This window comes from Camelus ferus, chromosome 15 (assembly GCF_009834535.1).
Source record: "Camelus ferus isolate YT-003-E chromosome 15, BCGSAC_Cfer_1.0, whole genome shotgun sequence".
NCBI lineage: Eukaryota > Metazoa > Chordata > Mammalia > Artiodactyla > Camelidae > Camelus > Camelus ferus.
This window is the reverse complement of record NC_045710.1, coordinates 21,608,727-21,631,835: the sequence shown is the minus strand read 5'-3', so window position 1 is coordinate 21,631,835 and position 23,109 is coordinate 21,608,727. Positions and strand designations below refer to the sequence as shown.

The window sequence follows — 23,109 nt, the reverse complement described above, 5'->3', positions numbered from 1 at the left end:
TTCAGTAATTTTTTTTGTCTAGTTTGTCTATTTCTAGAAAATGCATGCTGAAATCTCTTACTATAATTGTGGAATTGTTCCTTTCTCCCTTTAATTCTGTTAAGTTTTGGTATTTTCAGGTTCAGTTATTAGGTGCCTACACATTTATGATTTTATTTCCTTCTGATATATTTACCAATATTATATGCCCCACTTTATCCCTAGTAAAACTCTGTTATAAGTCTAACTGATCAATCTATTAACATTCCTCCCAGCTTTCTCATGCTGTTTGTATTGCATATTTCTTTTCACCCATTTGTTTTCAAATTATTTGTATCTTTGTATTTAAAGTGTATCTTGTATAGGTAGCATATAGTTGAGGCTTGCTTTTTTAATCTATTTTGTCAATCTCAGCCTTTTATTGGAGTTAAATTAACGTTTACTTATTGATATGGTTGGATTTAGGTCTATTTTGTTTGTTTATCCTATATTCCACTTTAATTGACTTCTATTACTTATTTGACTGTATGTTAATATTCTATTTTAACCTATCTATTAGCTTTTGGGCTATATCTCTTCTTATTTTGTTAGTGCTTGTCAAGAATTAGAATACACATACTTAACCTTTCATATCCTGTTGTACCACTTCATTGTAAAATACAGAAAATTTGCAACCACGTAGGTCTCTTTAATCCTCTTCCACTGTTCCTTATGTTATAGTTGTCATATGAATTATATCTGCATACATTTGAAACCTCTCCCAACAATGTTCTGATTTTTTTGAACATACATACGTGGCTTAAAGACTTTAAGAGGAATTAAGTCTTATATATTTATTCAATTATCCATGTTATTATTGCCCTTCAAATGAAAGAACTTCCTTTATCATTTCTGCTGAGGCATGGCATTTCATGATTTCTCTTAGTTTTTGTTCATCTGAGACATCTTTAGTTCACTTTTATTCCTGAAATGTATTTTTATTGGATGTAGAATTCAAGGTTGACATTACTTTCTTTCTGTGCTTTAAAGATACCCCACTGTTTCCTGTCCTCTGTGGCTTCTGATGACAAATTTGTAGTCATTGTCACCATTGTTCCCTTTTGTGTAATCTGTTATTTTTCTCTACCTTCTTTCAAGACTTTTTCTTCATCTTGGTCGTTCAACAGCTTGATTATGATGTGTCTAGTTACGGTTTTCTTGATTTCTCATGCTTCTTGAATTCATAAACTTGTGACCAAATTTGGGAAGTTTTTGGCCATTATTTCCTCAAATACTAATTCTGCCCTAGTATTTTTATCCTCTCCTTCTGGAATTTCAATTACGCATAAGTCAGACCTTTTGATATTATATCACATGTCTCCCTGTGGTTCTAACCTTTTTTTTTTTTTCAGTTTTTTTTTCAATGTGTTTTTAAATTGGATTATTTTTATTGATCTTATTCTTTCCTCTTATTTCACTTACACTTTTCTCTGTCACCTCCATTCTGCTCTTAAGCAACTCTAAAGTTTCCATTTGTTTCTTTTTTATTTGACTTCTATTTCTCTGTTGAGATTGCCTAATCTTCTTATTCATTTCAGGTGTGTTTTCCTTTTCTTCATGGAGCATAGCTTAGTAGCTGTTTTAAAATCTTTTTCTTACAATTCTACATCTAGATCATTGCAAAATTGGCACCAATCAATTGTGTTTTCTCCTGAGAGTGGGTCACATTTTCTTAGCTCTTTTATTTTGAAAAGTTTGGGATTATATCCTAGACAAAGTGAGTGTTATGTTGGGTAGACTTTGTGTTCTGCTATAATCCTCTGGAAAATGTTGATTTTTTTTCTTTAAGCAAGAAGCGACCTGACAAAGTTCAGACTGTACATTCTAGCTCATCGTCTGTGTGAAGTCATTTAAACCTCAGTTCATTTAAGGCTTTGCCGTGCTGATCTGGATTCGTTCCATACATCTCTAATGCACGTGGGTTAGGCTAAGACTTGGGCAAGTTACACCCAGAATTAGAAGATCCCATTCTCTGGTGCCCTCTCTTTTCAGCTTCTTCCCCCTTGTATGCTCCCCCAAGTCTGTAAGGACTCCTTTCCTAGAAAGGTGGCAGGATTTCCATCAAAGCTTCGGTCATCTGCACCAGGGCACTTTATCACTGGGGCCCACCCTCATGGCAAAGATGTGAGAGGAAAAACCCCAAAACCTGGAAATTCACCCTCATGTTCGTTTCTTCTCTAAGTTCTTACTCTGCCATAGAATTTGCCAGCTTTTGTTTTCATTTCAGGTTGCCAAGTAATTGTTTTATTTTTTCCAGAGGTTACAGTTATAATCAGCAGGAGGAATGGGTTACACAGGGGCTTCTTACGTTACCATAAAGGAACTGGAATACCAATATCATTTTGAAAAGCTAAAAAACAGACAAAATTAAAGCAATGCAATGTTGAGATACATAACTATGTGATAAAGCTATTTTTCAGTAAAACCAAGAGAATGATAAAAACAACATTCTGGTGTTGGCTTCCTCTGGGGGAAGTGAGGGAGTGCCATCAGGGAGGAAAGCACAGGTACCTTCAGAAGTGCTGGTAAATTCTTGACCATGGTGGTAGGCTCCTGGGTGTTCATGAGATTATGATACTTCATAACCTATATATCCGGAAAAGATGAAAACTAATTCGAAAAGATAAGTGCACCCCAGTGTTCAGAGCAGCACTATTTACAATAGTGAAGACATGGAAACAACCCAGATTCCCATCAACAGATGATTGGTTTAAGAAGATGTAATATTTATGTACAATGAAATATTGCCCAGCCAAAAAATAAAGAATGAAATAATGCCATTTGCAGCAACGTGGATGGAGCTAGAGATGATCATACTGTGAAGTAAGTCAGACAGAGAAAGACAAATATTATATCACTTATATGTAGAATCTACAAGTGAATCTATATACAGAACAGAAATAGACTCACAGACATAGAAAACAAATTTATGGTTACCAGAGGGGAAAGGGCGTGGGGAGGGAGAAATTAGGAGTATGGAATTAATGATACAAACTACTATACATAAAATAGATAAGCAACAAGGATTTACTGTATAGCACAGGAACTATATTCAATATTTTATAATAATCTATAATGGAAAAGAATCTGAAATATATATATATATATAAAACTGAATCACTTTACTATATACCTGAATCTAACATAATATTGTAAATCAACTATACTTCAATTTAGAAAAGGAACTTGGTAGCAACTCTTTTTCTCATTTTTCTGGCCTCTGCTGTGCCATTTTTCTCTCTAGACCCAAGAGATACCCCAGCAGCAAGACTGACTTTTATCCTGAATACCAGGTAGACCGTCTTCATTTCTTTATCAAGACAGCTGAGCCTTTTTTCCTGCCTTTGTTGATCTTGCAAAGTGAGGCAAGTAGAATAGAGAAGAAAAGAAATAAGCTAAAGAGCCCTTCCCAAAGTGACAGGCAGGGAAATTGGTTGGCCTCTTCTACTGCACACACCGGTGAAATGTTGTCAGTTCTGTACACCCTTGCAGCCTGAGAAACTGAGTCTACAGGCTGTTCCCTGGCAAAGCCATAAGCAGTTCGGTGAGCAGGAAGGTGATCCTGGTAGGTGTGAGGTCTGTGCATGTGGAAGAGGCTCCCCTTCCAGCCTGCCTTCTTTTCCCGGTCAAAGTTCTCCTCCCTCCCAGAGCAGCAGACCAGCTCCCCCAGCAGTGGGCACCCAGGCCTGCTGCCTGTCCCCCAGAGCCTTCCCCTGCCCTCCCGGGCTCTCAGCTGAGGGGTGCAGAGCAGTAGTAAGGCAGAGGGCACGGATCTGATGTCCCACCCCTGGCCCTCACCTGCTCTGAGCCTTGCCTGTTGTTCATTAAAGCCAGAACTCCTTTTAGAGGGTGTGGGGCTTCTGCGCAGTCCTTTCATGTCCAAAATGACAATAATAACTATGCTAATAACTACTGTCCATTGACCACTTTCTGTTTACTAGTCCTGAGTATTCAACAAGCATGTCTTCGTCCGAGCCTTACAACAGCTCTACAACATGCGTGTTAATGTCATCTCCATTTCACAAACAAGGAAAGTGAGTCTTAGAAGAGGGGTTCCTAAAGTTGTCCCGTCCGCTGCCCAGTAGTGGGCAGTGAGGGCCCTGCAGGTGAGCCTGGGACCCGATCCTCAAGTGCAAGGCCTTTGCAAGATTCTGCTGGAGCAGGAGCGGTCAAGCCAAATTCTTCAGAGTCATTTTTACCCATAGTTAAGGGCTGCTTAATAAAAGTCCTGTAATTGTATTCTTTAGGGTGGCCGCAGCCTCGTTCTCCTAAACTAGAATAAGCCCCCTGCTGGAGGCTGTCTCACACGCTAGTCCAGTGTTTGGCTGAGAGGTTGGTGGCTTGGCAGTGCTATATTGGTTCTGCTGTCCCTGAGCTTGTGTGGAGTTGGTAGGCCCGCAGTTCCCCCACCTCTGCCTCATCACGTGGCACTGCCTCGATTTCTGTTGCTGTCTTCTTGTTCTCGAATGATATCTTACTAATTTTTCAGCTTAACGACTGCCTAATTTCTTGTGAACTCTCCTCTTAATGAGGTATATTGACATATTTTCACCTGTTATTTTCCAAGAACTGGATTAAAGAAATGCATGTATCATATTAGATTAAACCAAAAAAAAATGACCTCTATTCAACTATTTTTACCTTAGGTTAAACCATATGAAACTGACTATATTGAACTTTTTTTGGTGTTTAAAAACGGCAGTTTCATATGGTTCAACCTAATAATTCAAATAGAGGTTATTCTTACCTCATCTGCTAGACAATTGTATGCACAATTCCCTCCAAATACGCATGTGCAGTGATACTTCCACTGGTGCTATTCTGCCTATGAATGTGTGTTATCTGAATAATTTGCAACATACTATTATTATATGTTAGCTGTAAGAAAATTAGAAGTTACTTTGTAAGTTGCATATTTTTTGTTATCCAAGATCTTGATTGTAAGTGCCTATTCTTTCTTTATGAGCTGTCCACTTACGTTCTTCTCTAGTTCTTTATCATTACCCGGTTCCTTTTTCACTGTGAGGTGGGTAAGGACAGGACATATGGACCTTGGGGTCTTTTGTGTCACCTACTGGTTCTACCTGTAAAATGATTCTGGAATCTGTCTCTCCACCATCTTCACTACCAATGCTCTAACAGCATCTCTCCCATGGACAAATGCGGCAGCCTGTCAGCCTCTTCCCTGTCTCAGTCCCTACCCATCCCCACCATGTGGCCTCCATCTGGCCCCACCCTGTACGCAGATCTGATCATGACCACCTCTTCAACAGTCCTGCAGTACTTGCAGGGTATAAAACAATCCAGCCTTCCAAGCTGCCTTCCTGGGCATCTCTGCTAACACTCCCCATCCCCAATCCCCACCCCGCAGCCCCTCCCATTCCCTCTAACACCCACGACCCTTCTTATCCAAATCCTGACCCTCCATGTACTCAGGTACCTGGAGGGACTTTTTTTTTTAAGTCTTCCCTGCCAGTTCTCCACCTGGAAAATTCTTCTTCCTTCAAGGCCACTTCCAATGTCACTGCTAGTGGGAGAGTCACCCCAGACCCTCCTTGGCAGCTCCTAGCTCCTCCTCTTTATATCCATAGTACTTTGTACACATTTTTAATTACACAGTTCCAGTTGAATGGTAACTAGTTGTTGAAATGTGTAATCTATTTTTCCCATCTTGATAATGAGCCCCCCGGCGATAAAGACCGTGTCATATTCATGTTTGTATTGCCAGCGTTCAGAAGAGTGCCTGGCACAAGGTCAGTGTTCAATAAATGTTCATTAATGTACAAGTCCCCCCCCCATAGTCTCTTGTGTGTGTAAGACTGTACTGCGAAGCTGTTTGGCACAGCAGATTGAAAACTAACTAGGAGGAAGGATGCTTCAGTTCTAGTCTGGGATCGCCTGCCAGCTGGCTGTGTCACCAGGGGTAGCACTGATCTGGGTCTCAGTCTCCTCACTTGAAGAGGTGGGGGACATCTGAGTACCCTTCCAGGGCTCACATTCGATGATGCAAAGGACTGATGGCTCATCCTTAAAAGTATCTTTTTCTAACCCAAAGGGAAAGACCTTATACCTCGTCTAAATAAGAGTCATGGCGTATAACCAGGAGCTTCTAGCCAAGACCCCCATCATCAGGTTCAAGGAACAGAACTTTTATTCCTTGAGGGATCATTGCCTAAAGAGAGGCCTGCTGTTTGAAGATGAGACGTTCCCTGCTGAGACTTATTCCATAGGTCTGCCTCTGCTCAAGGGAAGAAACCTCTCCAACCTGACCTGGATGCGGCCAAAGGTGAGTAAGCCTGCCACCCCTCCTCTGCCAGGAACACATCCAGCTCCTGGGCCCTCTGAGTTGCATCCCATGGTACCTCCCACTGAGAGGATGGGCCTGAGACCTGGTTTTCAGGGATGGCCCAAACCAAATTGGAAGGAGACTGAAACTCATCTGGTCCCTCAGCTGCAGTGTTGTATCCACAGTGGGATGGAAAGACCCTGTACCAGGAACCAGGACCCTTGGGCTGTAACCCAGTTCTAACACAGCATGTCACTAGATTACACGCCTCAGTATTCCCATATAAAATATGGGAAAACATGGGTATGAAGATTGTAGTAGCCATGGGGTCTCTTCAATCTCCATAAATGAGCCCCTCTGTCAGTCAGTCTTCATCATCCTACATTGTCTTCAGGTATAACTATCTCTGTCTTTTTTCTTTCCCTGTTAGAATTTATTCAAAGGAAAGATAACATGTCAGTCACTTACATGATAGGATGAATTTAAACAATTGCCTTCCCTCTCTCATTTATATTTGTATTTTGTATCTTGTAGAGGCTTGGTCACCTATAAAGGAATATTAGACATCAGCTGTAAAATTAGGGAAGGTATTCCAGAGCAATGTTCAGGCCCCGCCCCCAGGGACCTCCCTACCCCGGCAGATGACCACCAACTCCACCTTGCAGCAGGTGAACCCTGTTGGTTCTCCTAGAACTATCTCAACTTTAGGGCATGAAGCTCCATGGGAAATTTCTCAGCCCCCTTAACATTCTCATAATCTCATCAGGTCTTTTGGATGCAAAGGGCCCGGGTGAGGGCCACTTTGAGAGCCCTGAGGCTCAAACCTCCTCTTCACCCTTCCAAAAGCAGCCAGCAGAAGCTGGAACAGGAGGAAGGAATATAATGTCTAGTAAGCTAACGATATCAGCAGCCATTACTAAATGCTGATTAAATTCCAAGTGCTCTGCGGATCACATTAGTAAAGGCAGGTTAGGTTATGCAGAACAGGTATTTTCTGATGACGTAGAACAAGACCTGAACCCTGAAGGGACCAACTCTTGTCCTAACTCAGGACCTATTTGTAGCTTTGGGAAAGGAGAGGGTTACTAGGGGTCAGGTGGAACTTAAATTGCTGCTTAAAGTTAAGATGGAGGTGCTTCAAGCTTCTAGAAACCATCTTACCAGCCAGAGGCAATAAGTCCCCAGCAGTGACTTCCTTCTTCTGGCCTTCACTCCTGAGGAGTGCTGAGCAGAGAACTCTATTTAAAGCTTGGAGGGATTATATTTTTCTCCCTTTGTTATTTTCAGATGAGATTCTTTTAGAATGTTTTTTTTTTTTTCACAAGGTACTGAGCAATAGATGTGAGACCATATTTATAGTGTTGAAGAATTTATAACATTTTTATTTAGAAAGGGTTGAGAGCTCTTTGTTATCTAATTCCAGCAATGTCTCCACTGTGATGTCTTTTGGGGCCAAAGAGAAACTGAGGCAAATAGAAATAAAATGACTCACACAGAGTCATGCCAGGAACCCAAAATAGAGGCCACCAGGGGCCAAATATGTTTTACTACCATTCTTCTTCTCTTCCAAGAGCTTACTCGTCATGACTTACAGGGGGTCATTCTTCATTCCGACACTGCTTCTAAAATGTGTATGTGGGTGTGTCATTTTTCTTGTGCCCCTCATCACAACTGGCGGCACTTAAAACTTGTATAGTTTTCCCAGGGCTTCTCATGTCTTTTCTTACTTTGTCTCCTTTGTTCTTTCCCAGTTGTATGAGAGAACAGGTTCAGACAGCTAATGTGACTTGCGCAATGTGACACAGAGAGTGAGGGGAAGGTCTGGGATTTAAACTAAAATTTCTGACTTCACATGCTGTCCTTTTCCTCAGGTAGGATTGTGTGTCCCCCACAGGACTCGCTGGGATTTAGAGGAATGAATAGTGAGTGAATGAACGAATGAATGAATGACTCTGTCCACAGGCGCCTGACATGGGTTTCAAGCTCCATATATGGAATAGAGAATTCTTGGGTTGACCTGTATTCCTAGTAAGATGGTAGGAAAAAAGGCCAATGTGCTCACCCCTTCAACATGGTGATGTCCTTGACTGCCACAGCGCACGGATGTGACTGTAAAGAGCCTTGGAAGAGGCACCCCCGCCAGCATGGCCAAATCCTGCCCGTCGTGGCCTGTACGTACGTGGTGCCGACCACGTGGCAGGCCTGGCTTCAGATGCTTTGAGTCACTGAATTCTCACTGTAACTCTAGGAGGAGGTGTGCTTATTAGCCCCGTTGTAGAGATGAGAAACAGAAACAGAGAGTTAAATGAGCTGCCCAAAGTGTTAGAGCTGCAATTTGAACCCTGGAGTCTGGCTCTGAGACTTGTACTCCTAACATCACACTGTATTGCCTCCAACAAGGCTTCATCATAAGCTCATAATGTATTTGAGGCTCCTGCTTGCTGCTAATAATATTTTGTGCCCTAGTAGAATCTGCTGCCTCATCTGGATAAGCAGGAATCAATCTCCGTCTTGGTTCTGCCCTTCTTTCCATTTTTTTACGTGAAAAGAATGAGGATAAAAATGGTACCAGTACCTCACGTGATTATGGGGCTAAATGAAGACAATACTTAGAACATGGTCTAGCACACTGTGAGCACTTGCTAAACGCTCGCTACTGTTACCGTGATCAGTGTGGGAGGGGTGGCGCAGGGTAGCAGCCACAGGGCTGTCCCCTGGCACTCCTTGGGCTCTCACAGCCCAGTCATCTCAGCTTCAGGCCTCAGGCAGTTTCAGCAAACACTTTCAGGGAGAAATGTGGGTCAGAAGAAGCCATTTGGGGGGCCAGGGCCAGCCTGGCACGGAGTGTGCATCGTGCTTTTCTTCTCATGTCCTGCTGCCTATCCCTGCTTCTAGAAGGTTGCCTCCCAGTCTAAAGCTTGCTCAGTGCCTGTCCGGAGGTTCCAATGGGCATTCCTTAGGCTTCAATTATATAATGTCTGAGGTGGCACCAAGGTCCTCAGACCGTCTCCACCTTCTAGGCTTTTCTAGACAATGTGGAAGCTTCATACACAAGGCAGCTGTCAAACCATCATGGATATCACACTGCCTTGAGTCCTCACCCAGGCTCGTCTTGGGGCAGCAGTCAGGGGTGTGGAACTAGGCTCTGCTGTCTACACCTCATGAAGAGGAGAAATCGTCTCATGTCCCATAGTTCACCTTCTCTCTCCCTCTCCCTCCCTCCCTCCCTCCCTCTCTCTCTCTCTCTCTCTCTTTCTCCCCTCTTACCTCCCTCTTCCTTCTTCCTTCCCTCCCTCCCTCCAATGATTCATTGCTGCTGTAGAAGCTCCTTCAGCTTTTCTGGGTTTAAGGAATTTCTAACCCACTCCCCACACCCTACACTCCCCCGACCAGTAGGCAATCAGGTGACTGTAACTGTGCATCGAGCAAATGGCACTGACAGGACCCAACTCCTTGGCAACCTCAGTGCCTCCTACAACCCCCAGTCTCAGCAAGACATGGTGCTGAGAATGACACTTACATGTGGAGACTTTATATCATATTTCCCTGAACTAAATTTGATACTTCAAGTGACTTTCTTCTAAAAATTTTATTTCATGGATAAAAATAATACATTCCATTTATCAAGCACATACATATGCTTTTACAAGTCAAAGCATTTTACATACAACATTTTATTTAATTACCAAAACAGGCCTATGAGATAGATAATCTTATTAACCTCATTTAGTAGATCAACACTGTCCAGTAGAACATTCTGCAATGATGGAAAAGTTCTTTCCGCCCTGTTCTATACAGTAGCCACTAGTCACATGTTGGTATTGAGCAACTGAAATGTGGCTAATGTAACTGAGGTATTGAAGTTTTCATTTAATTAAGTTTCAATGTAAGTACCCAATATGGCTTGTGGCTACTATATTGGAGAGCACAGAATTGTAAGTGTAGATCTTTATGGCAGAGTCACCAATGTGTCAGACTGAGAGATTGAAATTTCATCTTTGTCCCTATTCTTTAGTGAAAAACATTGCACTGCTCAACTGAAGAGTGGGCCGTGGGCCCAAAACATGCTGTCAGATGGGTGCTCAGGGCTCAGTATCCAGCCCCACTGTGATTCTGGCCTGTGGCCATCCCAGAATGATGCATTGCCTACCCAGGCAACAATGTTCATCTTCCAAGTAGCCAGAGCCAAGTTTCCGAAAGGACCATTTACTGGAAATGATTCACCTTGGGACTAAAATGAGTTATTCTGGAAAGGAGGGGGTTAACAAAGTGGTGCTATGAATTAGGTTGTGAAGGCAACAGGTAACAGAAGGCGACAGAAAGAGAATATGCCAACAGCCAATTGCCATTGAGCCAAAGAACTTTGATTCCAATAAAGCAAAGCTCTCGAGCAGAAATAGAAAAGGGAGTGACGCTGCCACCTGGCCCAGCCTGAACTCTGGCCACCCTCTGAAAGGGCCTGTGTCTCAACGCCAAGACACTAAACCTGGTGTTTTCTCATCCAAGAGCAGCACACCATCTGGCGAAGGGGCCTGAGGAGCCTTTGGAAAGAATGCAGAAATCATTGTCCAAAACATACAAAGTGATGTCACGTTAGAAGAGACACCTCCAGAGATGATTGTAGGAGAGTGCCTGGTTGGGTACCACTTCAGATATAGGGATGGGTGTGGGTGGGAGGGGGAGAGGGAGAGGTGCAGATCTCCTATAGGATATAACCAATAGGAACCATATAAATCTATCTTATTGATAGATTTATTATAAGGAATCGGCACACGTGATTATGGAGGCTAGAAAGTCCCACAATCTGCTATCTGCAAGCTGGAGACCCAGGAAAACGGATGGCCAAGTTTAGTCCAAGTGGGAAGGCCTTAGAACCAGGGGGCTGATGATGTAATTCGCAGTCCCAGGGAGGGAGAGCACCAGTGTCCTAGCTGAGTAGTCAGCAGAGAAGGAGTGAATTCTCCCTTCCCCTCCCTTTTGTTCTATTCAAGCCCTCAGTAGATTGGATGATGCTTATTGATGTTGGGGAGGACAGTCTGCTCTACTGAGTCCACTGATTAAAGTGCTCTTTTCATCTGGAAACAGTCTTCAGACACACTTAGAAATAACATGTAGCCAAATAGCTGGGAACCCCTGAGCCAGTTGAGTTGACACATAAAATGAACATCACAGCTTCTTCCTGGACAAATGATGTGGCAGAGACGTCAAAGGGCCAGCCCATCCCCCAGAATCAGATAACGATGAAGTCTGCTGGTGTGGTCCATGGGGAAGGCACTATGGGGTGGGGTGGAGTGCCTGATTGATAGCCTGCTTCCTGTGGGATCAAGAATAGATCACTCAACCTCTCTGAACCTACACTTTGCCCTGGCTGGGCGTCAGAATCACCCCAGGAGCTGTGCGACTCCTGAAACTGTCCCTCCAGCTGACCTACCCAATCCACGTCATGGGAGGCGGCATCCAGCAGTCTCCATGTCTGCGAAACCCTGGGTGATCTGAGTCACCCGGGGTGGGGACTCTGCCCACTGCCAGTCTTATCACAATCACTCACTGCCTTGGTGTGCCCAGCCCACCGAGTGACAGGGGACCTGCCCAGAGCCAGGGTATTTGATCTTCCCAAACATCTTGACCTATTTTCTCTGTGCGCCTGGTCTCGGAAAGTCAGCCTGGCAGACTGAGATGCTTCTGGGTGTAAATTCTGTCTCGTCCTCCCTTTGCTCTTTCTGGCTCACCCAGGACCCCTCTAAAGCCCAGGGTGAGGAAGGAACAGGCAGCTCAGGACAGGACATAAAAACGTTAGTTCTGTGCCCAACTTTGACGCACACAATTCCAGTGTTTGCCCATGAACTGGATGTTGATGGTTGACTTTTGATGTGAAATAATTGCCATATAATTTTCATAGCATTGAAGTATCCTTCTGTTCCCAATTAGCAAAAATTTGGGGTTTTTTTCATTTTCAATTTTATTATTTCGGGTAAATCAGAGAAAGTTGTTTTGCATTTATCAAACATCTTCATGACATTTATTGGAAAGATGTCAGTTTTCTCCTTTGGCCCACGTAAATGCCATTTTATATAATTAGGTATCCTGATAGGAAACCATCATGACATCCTGCATTTCTATGGCAAACCTTTCTTGATGGTTGGTTGTATAAATTGGTTATTGATTCGTTTGCTGGGTATTTATTTCAGTATGGTGTGTGTGTGTGTGTGTGTGTGTGTGTGTTTTCTCTCTCTCAGGCTGGGCATTCAGGCTGTGCTGACTTCTTAATGGTAGCAGGATTTTTTTTTTTCCTTTTTAAACACTGAAACTAAGTGACACAGGAATTGTTTATTCCCTGAAAGTTTGGGAGACCTCAACAAGAAAATCATGTGTACTTAGACGCCTTGACAGAGATATTAGGGAGGTATCCTTTGATCATTTAAAAATACTATTCCAAGATTATTGATTTTCAAGTTATTTATCAACTTGGATCATTTAGGCCATGTTCATTTTTGTCAGAAAATCATCAGTATGTTTAAATTGATTAGCATCATATTTTTACATCATCTTTTTATATTGCTAAAACCTCCTTTCTATTTCTAATTTTATTTGGATTTCTCTACCATATTAGCCAAAGACTGGGCCTAAGTAAACCTTCTCCCCAAGTATAACATATTTGCTTTTCTGGTCTTGCTGTTTTTCTCTTTTGTAATTCACCAGTTGTTCTCTTTATCACTTCCTTCCACTACTATCTATAAGTGGGCTGCTTCATTCATGTTTTTATTCTCTCTCGTTTAATAGTGAATGCATTTGAGGCGCTAGATTTATCTATGAGAATGGTCTTTTTAATTTCACAAATATTACCGAAGAAGGGAATCAATATTTATTGAACAGGTACCGTGAAGGACACCATGCTAAGTATTTCGCATCCTTCCTCATTTGTAATATGCAGAGACTCGTGCTTTGCAAGTCTGTCTGGGGAAAATGGTGAATGAAGCTATCTAGTCCTCAGTGAGGTTTGGTTAACAGTGGCTAATAAGGTTTTGGAAATGGCCCTGGTGGCTTTCTCATTTGAATCTCCCATTTTACACATGAAGAAACTGAGGCTCAGCAAAATAAAGGAAGTTACTCAAGGTCACCTAGGATGAAATGCAGAGCAGAAGTCCACACTAGGCCCATCGGAGCTGACTCTCAGCCCACCCGCCCCTCCTCTGCCCATCATCAGGGGTCAACTGAGAGCAGACGGTGAAGCTGCAGCCTTGGTTGGGTCAAGAGAGCTGAGCCACATTGTCTTTGATCCCCATCCCAAACACGATGGCTTTTACACTCATTGTTAATTTCTGTGCTTGGAGGATCTTCAGCTGGCCTTGAGTTCCCTTTTCCGGTAGAAGGGGAGGGGACAGCTAGAGCCACTGCAGTGCCCCGCGTTGTGTTGACACTGGGAGAGTCACTCCGTCCACGGCCCTGCGGGGAGTACTATCCTTCCTGTTTGTGATGGGAGAGACTCAAGTTCTGCATAGCCAAGGGCACAGCAGAGGGTCATCCAGACCTGAGAGCCAACCCGAGGGCCTGGACCTGAGCACCCCGCTCCTGGCCATCAGAGAGAGCCGGTTATTTACAGAGAAGGTGGTGGAAGGAGGTCTGGTGGGGTGGGTGGACTGACGTGTTTGCAGACATCGCACACCTTTGTTTGCCCCTTGGTGGCTCCACCAGGAAATCAGCAGTTGACGAAAGAGGAGAGGGCTGGCAGATCTCACGAGGCACAGAACTCCATGCGTTCGTGGCTGTTGAGCAGAAGAATCCATTTCTACTTTGCAGCCCTCTTTTCTGAGCATGTATTTGTCAATGTGAAAAGAAACGATACAGGAACAATGACCAAATTATACAGATTCATACACAAATGGAAATCCAGGAAGGACTTCCCAGGGAAGATGCTGAAGATAATCGTATGGGCTCCGGGGAGCAGAAACACCTAGAGGCTGCTTGAGCTCAGGTCTTCTAGAATCAGTCTGTGCACTAGCTGGGGAGTGGGCCAAGACCAGAGGCATGCACATTCTGCCTCCTGTACAGCACTTGGCTGGACTTGAACCTGGAGCCCAGAATGTCTACGCTGACTTCTGGGAGGTGACATTTCACAAGGGAAGTGTTACTATGCTTATAAAAGTTTCCTCTAATAAATGCATTCTATTCTTTTTTGATTGTTTATAAATTCTTAATAAAGCACTGCTGCTGAGACCACGATGGCTGATCATTTGATGTAAGGATCCCGAGCCCTTATCTCTTCGTGCTGTGTGATTATGCATTTATGGCTTATCTGGTCAGTTATATATACACCCCTTTGACATCTGCCTTGCTGTTAGCAATAAAACCTGAAGGATGAGGGGGAGCTTTCCTAACTCGAATTTTAAATACCTCTTTAAGATGTAACCTCTACCCCTCAAAGACAAGGTGAGTGATGTGTTGGGTACCACACGGGAAGACAGAGGAATGAAAGATGCTCATGGCTTTTCCCCCTCTTTTCTAAGGATTTATTGAAGGGTAAATCAGAGCCTCATTTCATCCTGGAAGGTGCCAGCAGATTCGACATCCGACAAGGAGAGGCAGGTAAGAACTCAGCCTCCTCCTTCCTGGCCTTAGATTGAGGCAAGCTGCCCAAAGTCAGCCTCCAGGTAGGGAGGAGAGAAGAGGGGTGTCCATCTAGACCCACAGCGTGCTGCCCAGCTTCTAAGGAGGTGAGGCTGGTACTCTCCATGTGGCTGTGGACGGACTCCTCATACCCAGTCCTTCAGCCTTCAAGTCGGCTCAGCAGTGGATATACAGAGCTCTTTGGGGGAAGGAATTATCAAAAAAAAAAAAAAAAAAAAGAAAATAGGCACAGGGTTTAATATAAGCGCTGAGTAGAGAGAAACATCAGTTGCTGGAAAATGGGAAGGAACGAGAGACCCAGGGAAGCAAATGTTTACTGAACTTCTGCAAGGCTGTACGAGATACTTTGCATGTGCTATTTCATTAACACCTTGCAACACCTCCATTTGATATATGTGGAAACGAGGCCTCTGAGAGATAAAATCATGTCTTTAATGTCACATAAGCAATATATAACAGAGCTGGGTTTGAATCCAGGTCTGTTGGACTCCTTCCCACCCACCAGACAGCCACAGGGCAAAGTTGCTGCTGAGGAATATGGATGGGAGAGGAGGGCCTGCCTTGAAGGGAGGCCCCGGGGCAGTTTCAGGTATGGCTAGGCCACCCCTCTGAGCAAGAAATCTAGGAATGAAGGGGCGGGACTGCCTGGGAGGGGAATGTGGACATGGAGCTGGGAGACACAGCAAAATAAGACAGCAACCCTTCTGAGAACAGACTCTATGTCCTTAAAATGTCAGTTTCCCTTAATTATAAACATTGCTCCAACCCAGTGCACAGTCTACCTTACCTGCATAGGCAAGACAGTATCTTGGTTAATTACTGGACTGTATTACCTGGGTTACTATGCTTGTAATTAAGGGACTTTACATGTGACATGCCATATAGATTCTGCAGTTCTTGATCTCCATGGAAGACGAAAATTTCTTGGGCATGATGAGGTTTTTGTCTTCATATGCGGTCACTTTAAAAGCTATGTATTTGTGGTGTATAGCATAATTCTTCAGTCATATATCAATAAAAATATACATATACAAAAAAATTAAAAAAGGCTATGTATTGAAGGGGGAGGGTATAGCTCAGTGGTAGAGCACATACTTAGCATGCATGAGGTCCTGGGTTCAATCCCTAGTACCTGCATTAAAATACATACATACATACATACATACCCCCCAAAAAAATTTTAAGTAGGAAAAAAGTATGTATAGAAAAAAAAAGCTATGTATTGAAATTAGTTATAGACAGGAATATATTTATTGAATAAAAATGAGTACTCTACAATATGGAGTCCCAAAAATATAAGTGAGAAAAATTAGAATGCATATCAAATAAACAAGCCTTGTGACTATCAAAATGTCAGTGTCCAATTTATGTCCTTGCACCTGGACATCACCTGGTGAATGACGGCATCTTGGGCCAAGTTAATAGAAGCTGCCTGGTTTGCTTTCTGGGTTGGGGAACGCCCCCACCAGCTTAACCTCCTCTTAGGATCTCACCTAACTGGAAAGGGACCTCTCTGAGGATGTCTTTGTGGCTTCTGCACCCAGCACGGGGACTGGTATGAAATGGAACTCAAGACAAGTTGTGAAGGCGGAGGGCAGACTCAAGAGAAGGGGATGAGCATGCTTGAAAGAGCTCACAGAGACCTTTAAGGAGAAATTCAAGGCCATGTTTTTCTCAAGGAGGAAGAGAGGGAGAACCTTTGTGTGGGCTTAGAGTGGCCCTGACATGGGTAGGAACGGCATAAATACTAGCAAAGAAATACATAAATCTGTTTTCCCCAGTTGTAGGGGGCACCATTGCCACTGATGCTGACAACAAAATTCGCTGTAAATTTTAGCTCTGGGCACCTCTGGCAAATGAAAGGAAGGCAAGTTGGCCCATCAACTCTGCTGAAGCCTGGCTGGGGCTCTCCTGACCTCCGTACCATCACCATGGTACCACCACCACCAGCACTAACGCCCATCACCAATTCCCCCCATCACCCCTATTATCACCCCCACCACCCCATCACTACGCCACCCATCACCACCCCCACTCCCATCACCTCCATCATCCCCATTATCACTCCTACCACCCCCATCACTACTCTACCCATCACCACCCCCACCACCCCCATCACTACTCCACCCCATTGCCACCCCTACTCCCATTACCCCCACCACCCCCCTTAACCACCACCATCACCTCTGTCTTAATTGGAACTATCTTGTTCCTTCTCTATTTTGCTTGAAACTGACTAGTGAATCCTTTCCCCAATTCTCTCTCAGACAGAAAAAAAAATACATTATTCTGAAGGAAGTGTGCTGACTCTGTGAAAGGCATACGGTGGGACTTTCAGGTGTGTCCAGTCAGCTTCTGTCCTTTTGCAGGAGACTGCTGGTTCCTGGCAGCACTGGGCTCCTTGACACAGAACCCACAGCATCTGCAGAGGATCCTAGCGGACCAAAGCTTTTCACACCAATATGCGGGGATTTTCCGTTTCCGGGTGAGTGTGCTGCTGGGATGCTCCCTAAATGGGATTGTCTGGAGCACAGGGAGGTGACTGTCTTGAATGTTCTCTTGGTGCAGCGGCCCGAGGTGTGGAAGAGACACTCATGTGTTAGTTACTCTGGTTAGCTCTCAGAAAGGATTTGAGCTTATGATATGACAGCACATAGAGAAGATGAGAGTTAAAATGTTTTCATGTAAATAAAAGAGAAATGGTAGAAACAATCAGCAAAAGAAAAAGAATCATTGATCAGGAGCCCTGGACGTCATTGAGATTTTGTCTGTCTATTCCTGGGCCATGTCTTGTTATTTTGATTACAGTAGCCTTAGAGTGAATTGTAACATCTGGTAAGATAAGTTATCCTTCATTATTCATAATTCTTTCCTCAAAAATATTTTATCTTGGTAATTCTTGCACATTTGTTCTTCTGTGAGAATTTATAAATCATTGTTTCTAATTAAAAGGAAAGCCACTGAGATGCAGAGTGGAGCAGCATTAAATTTATTTATTAATTTGGAAAAATTACATTTTTATTATTATAATTATTCCTTTTCAAAAACATCCTCTATCTTTCCATTTATTCAGAACTAGTTTTATGCTCTTCAATAAAATGTTATAGTTATGTTTTGATATTGGTGCTATCCTCTTCTTGATAAATGTATTCTCAAATATTTTACAATTTTGTAGCTAATGTGAATGATTTTTCTAACTAGATGTTGCTGAAAAAAGGAAAGCTATTCCTTATTTTATATTAAAGTGTCTCTAGCCACCTTACCAAATTCCTTTATTAGTTCTAATATTTTTTTCTTTAGTAGAGTCTGGATTTTTTTGGTCATCTGATATTATCTGCAAATAAAGATAGTTTTGTCTATTCTTTTGATATTTATAGAACTTATTTTGCTCTTTTGCCTTGTTGCGTTAATTAGAATGTTGCAATTTTGAATAGGAGTGACAAGAGCAAAATGCTGCCTTCTCTTGATTTTAGTGACATACTTTCCTGGTCTGCCATCCTTTTAATCAATTTGCTAAAGTTGGATTCAATTTGCTAAACATTTTATTAGAATTTTTGCCTCTATATCATTTGCAGAATTAAGTTTCCAGTTGTTTGTTGTTTTTATTATTGAGTTATGCTAGCTTTTTAATATGAACCCATTGATATTTACGTACTTTCACCTGAAATAATTTGTACAATGGTTGTTAATCATTGATTATCTTGTCTTTGAAAGTAAAATAGGCAATAGTTAAATTTTCTGGACCTACTTCCTTTTTAAGTGTGATTTCTTTAACTCTTCCAGCATGTTCAATAGCTATTGATCTGCTTGGTTCTCATTTTTTCTGGAGTTAGTTCTTGAAATTTATACTTTGCCAGGAGAACCAACTATTTCTTCTGTAGTTCCAAATTTATTGCCCCAAAGTTACTTATGTCATTCTCTGAAATTTTGTTCAATTCCTTCTAATCCGCAGTTAAATCTACTTTATCGATCAATCCCTACATTGTGTTTTTATTTTTCCTCTTTTTCTAATCCAGCTTTTCTGAATCCAGCAAATATGTTGTATTGGATTTTGAATGACTCAACGTTTCAATTTTCATTGTTCTATTATTTTTCTTTTGGGATTTTGTTTTCTATGTAATTAATTTTGATTTATTTTTATTAATACCTATTTACTTTCTCTTGGCTGATTTTTTTTTTCTGAAACTATACACTTAATATTCTGGGTTTTTTTGTTCATAATAAAAGCTTTTGAGGCTATAAATTCTGCTCTCAGATCTTATCTATAGGTTTTAATATCAAATGTCTTTTATTAATTTTTAAGATAATATGTTTTTAGTTTTGATTAAGTTTTTATTGAAGTATAGTCTGTTCACAATGTTGTGTCAATTTCTGATATACTAGATTACATTTTATAGGGGATCATCCCTTGGTTGTAAAGTTTTAGACTTATTAGATTATGACCAGAAAATATAATTCATAAAAATCTCTACGTCTAGAACGTTATTAAACTTTTATTTATGGACAAGTCCAGAACAGTTTTTTTATAAATGTACCATGGATATACGACAAGAATATGTATTACCCAGTGGTTCTGAGTTTGATATATGGAATCAAGCTTTCTGATTTGCAGATTGTATTATCTGCAATTATCTCTTTTACCTTGGCTTATTTTTTTGTCTGTTTAATTTGTCATATTCCAAAAGAGGTGAATTAAAGTCCTTCACCAACATTATAGTTTAGAGGGTTCCTCTTAGGTTTTCAGGTGTTGTGGCTTCATACTTTTCCTGCTATATTCTTTGGTGCTCAAAGATTTATGTTCTTGCTTTCTGGCTGTTGGCATAAAGCTTACACAATACCCCTCTTTGTTACATTTAATACTCCCAGCCTTGAATTCCTGTTTATGATATTCACATTACTACTCCAGCTTCCTGTTACTTACATTTCCTATTATATCTTTGCTCATCCCTTCACTATCAATTTCATTTTCATTATGTTGCAAGTATGTTTCTCATGAAGCACATTCAAATCTCATTGCTCACTATTGTTTCTTTCACCCGTCATTTTCCCTTACTAAGATTTTTGTTCTAATTTCATCCTCATTAGGTAGGAGTAGCTCCTTGAATAGTTTTCTCAGATTACATGAGTGTTTTTTCATTTGCTGTTACATAAGAACAATATTTTAGTTGGGTTTAAGATTCTTGGATCATAATCCCTTTCCTTAAGAATCTGTAAACATTTTTTTCCATTGTCTTGTACCTTCCAGTGTTGCAGAAGAACAATCCAATGCTAACCTATCCTCTTGACCTTGTATGCAGCATATTCTTTTAAATTACAAGTTTATAAGAGGCCCTCTCTCTCCTTGGCTCAGAAACTTCTCTAGAATATGTCCAGATACATGCCTTTTTATAATTAATCTTGCCTGGAATTCAGTGAGCCCTTTCATTCTGAAGACCTGCCTCCTTTTTCTGTTCAGCTGTTTCCCTTTATTTTTCTCAGGGTGTCCTCTTTTATCCTGTTCTCTCTTCTGAAGTCTGATTATTTGCGAGCTAGGTCTTCTAACGAGCTCCCAGATGATGCTGATGTTGCTGGTCCAAGGATCACACTGAGGAGTTAGCTAGAGGATGCAGGGTTTAGCTGTGTCTGGGCTCACCTGAGGGCTGCAAGTGTCGGTGGAGTGACAGGTGTTAAGGACAAACTGAGGTCTAGGCAGGACACACTTTGCCCTTCTGTGTGGTGAAGAAAGTCCCACAGTTCCCCAGAAACAGCTACAGTGCTGACCTCTGTACATCTCTTCTCATCCTTCTGAGCTTGGGCACTGCTCTCTGGAAAGGACCCAGTGCCAGGGCAACTTGGATGCTTTGCCCCAAACACTTCTGATTTCCTTCAGGTGCTTGGGTATTGGCCTAATAGCTCCAACCTGCTTCTTAAAGGGTGTAATAGATGTGATCCACATGTCAGCCCTCCTCACCCAGAGAAGTGAACCCGGAACCACAGTTCAGTGGTTCACCACCAGTCAGGCCATTTGCATTCTCTCTGGGAACAATGATCTTATCTGAGGTTCCCTTTGTGTAGGGAGAGCAAGTCTGGTGAGCATTACTGGTGTGGGAACATGCGAGAGCCAGTGGAACCAACCAGAGGAGCTCATTCAAACCAGGGCTCACTTCTTCTCGATGGCCTACTGTGTGCCAGGCACCATCCTAGGTGCTGAACAAAAAGACTATTGAAAAACAGTTCCTACTTTCAAAACTGTGGTCTCACTTTCACACTCTGATCTGATCCCAGTCACAGGATGAGGTAGTTCTTACTCTTACCACCATTTAACAGATGAGAAAACCGAGTCACAGAGAATTAAATGTCTTCCTGAATATCTCTTGCTGGGGTCACTAAAGGCAAAACCAGGACATGAGCACATGAGCACAGCTCCACTGACCGGACAGTGTATACGTCTTGCTATCCACTTGAACCCGAAATCCAAATTAGTCTGTCCTGCCAGTACCCCTTTCTAGGAGCTCAGATAAGCTTCCTTGGTGCTTCCGACATGTTTCACTGTAATAGCATCCCTGTTGGCTCCTGTACCTCTTATTGCAGCTGGGACTCAGATCCACAGCTGTGCTGGAACCAGCTCCAGGGCACTGGTTCATCAAAGACTATGAGAACATCTTCTTTGTTTTGTCGCCACTGACATCTCTGTCTTGGTCTCCATCTCTGTTTTCAAAGTGTGTCCCCTCCTGGATGCAGTAGCCCCACATCTGGGACATCCAGCTGTGGGCAAGGCCAGGTGGATAGCTCCCTGTCACCGCCGAGCAGATGATCGATCGCATTCACCCAGCTTTATTCTGAGCCCACCTGTCAGAGACTTGCCTGTGACTTACTGAAGCTGGAAGCCCTATTGCTTATCCAGTGCAGGGGAGACCAATGAACAAACTCCAAAAAGCTGGCTTTGTTATGAATTTTCCTCATTTGGCGATGTCCCCAGGTGAACCATTAAGAGTTGAATGCTGAAGCTGAAAACAGTCTGTTTCGGAGGGGAACATCTGGTTTGTTTGCTCTGTTAGCAGTTGCAGCGCCAGCCCGCTTCATTCCTGCTGTCATGAGGAGAGCAGGGCCAGAGCTAGGCTGTAACTGCTCAGTCCTGAGCAACCTCACTGTTCATTCGGCCTCCAGGCGTCCGCCTACACCATCCCCACCGTCTGGGATGCCTTCCCTGTCTCCTTGTCTCCAGCTGGAATCCTGCCTCCTCCCTCAGACCTTCAGCTCCTGGCAGACTCTCCTTCCCCATCACAGCTCTCTGCATCTCCCATTCTCCTTTGGTGTTCAGCATCCGCTCCCCCTACCTCCACTGTGTACACAAGGTGGACCTGTGGGGTCCACGTGTTGGAAGCTCACAAAGGACTTGCCAAAGTGAGGCAGGAGTTCGTAGCAAAGTCCAGCTGGAACCCAAGTCTCCTTCCTCCCTGCCTGTATTTTCCTTAATTAACTTGATCTGTGACTCATCTGTCCTTGGAGATGACAGGCTGGTCCCCTGTTCACCGACCTGGGCTGGGATTTTGTTCTGGAAAGACTTCGTTGTGGCATTGTGGAGGTCATGTGGTGATGGGGGTTTTCTTTTGGCCTGGGCTGGGTGGCCAGGGGCTCCCTCCTGCTGCAGTTCTACTAAGGCATGTATTCCCCTCTCTCTCCCCTCCAGTTCTGGCAGTGTGGCCAGTGGGTGGAAGTGGTGATTGACGATCGCCTGCCTGTCCTGAACGAGGAGTACCTCTTTGTGGAGCCTTGCAACAAACAAGAGTTCTGGCCCTGCCTGCTGGAGAAAGCCTACGCCAAGTAAGGATGGGCCCACCCTCCGCCCAGGGCCTGGATGCTGGCCCTGCCTGCCTGGCCACTTACCCGGACAGATGCTCCCCACCAGCCAGCCCTAGGACTTTTAGCAGCTCTGCTGAATGCAGGCAGTGCCCCTGGGAGCATCGGAGCCTTTGCCACCTCCCTAGGCATCCTCTAAACAATCACTGTGTGCAAGGCTGTGTTGGAGCTATTTGGAGGGACCCAGAGACACATAGCGAGGGGTAGGCAGGGCAGGGCTGGACAGAGAGAGGCATTGCCTGATACTTTTGCACAGGCTGGTGTACGGGCCCAAATAAAATATAACGTCATGGTCAAAGTCCACTGAGAGGGCAGAGGAGAGAGAGAACATTTCTGACTTT

At 43.2% G+C, this 23,109-nt stretch overlaps 1 protein-coding gene across 2 annotated transcripts in view; it reads left to right on the top strand.

The window, feature by feature from the left end:
* The window catches only part of CAPN13 (calpain 13), a 132,128-nt gene that overhangs the window by 65,812 nt on the left and 43,207 nt on the right, over positions 1-23,109 (top strand). For both annotated transcript variants that reach the window (XM_032497297.1, XM_014557942.2), the window contains 4 exons: positions 6,074-6,304; positions 14,809-14,887; positions 17,299-17,414; positions 22,599-22,732. In XM_032497297.1, the coding sequence (XP_032353188.1) occupies positions 6,107-6,304; positions 14,809-14,887; positions 17,299-17,414; positions 22,599-22,732 (527 nt within the window). In that variant the 5' untranslated portion in view covers positions 6,074-6,106. The remainder of the gene's footprint in view (positions 1-6,073; positions 6,305-14,808; positions 14,888-17,298; positions 17,415-22,598; positions 22,733-23,109) is intronic.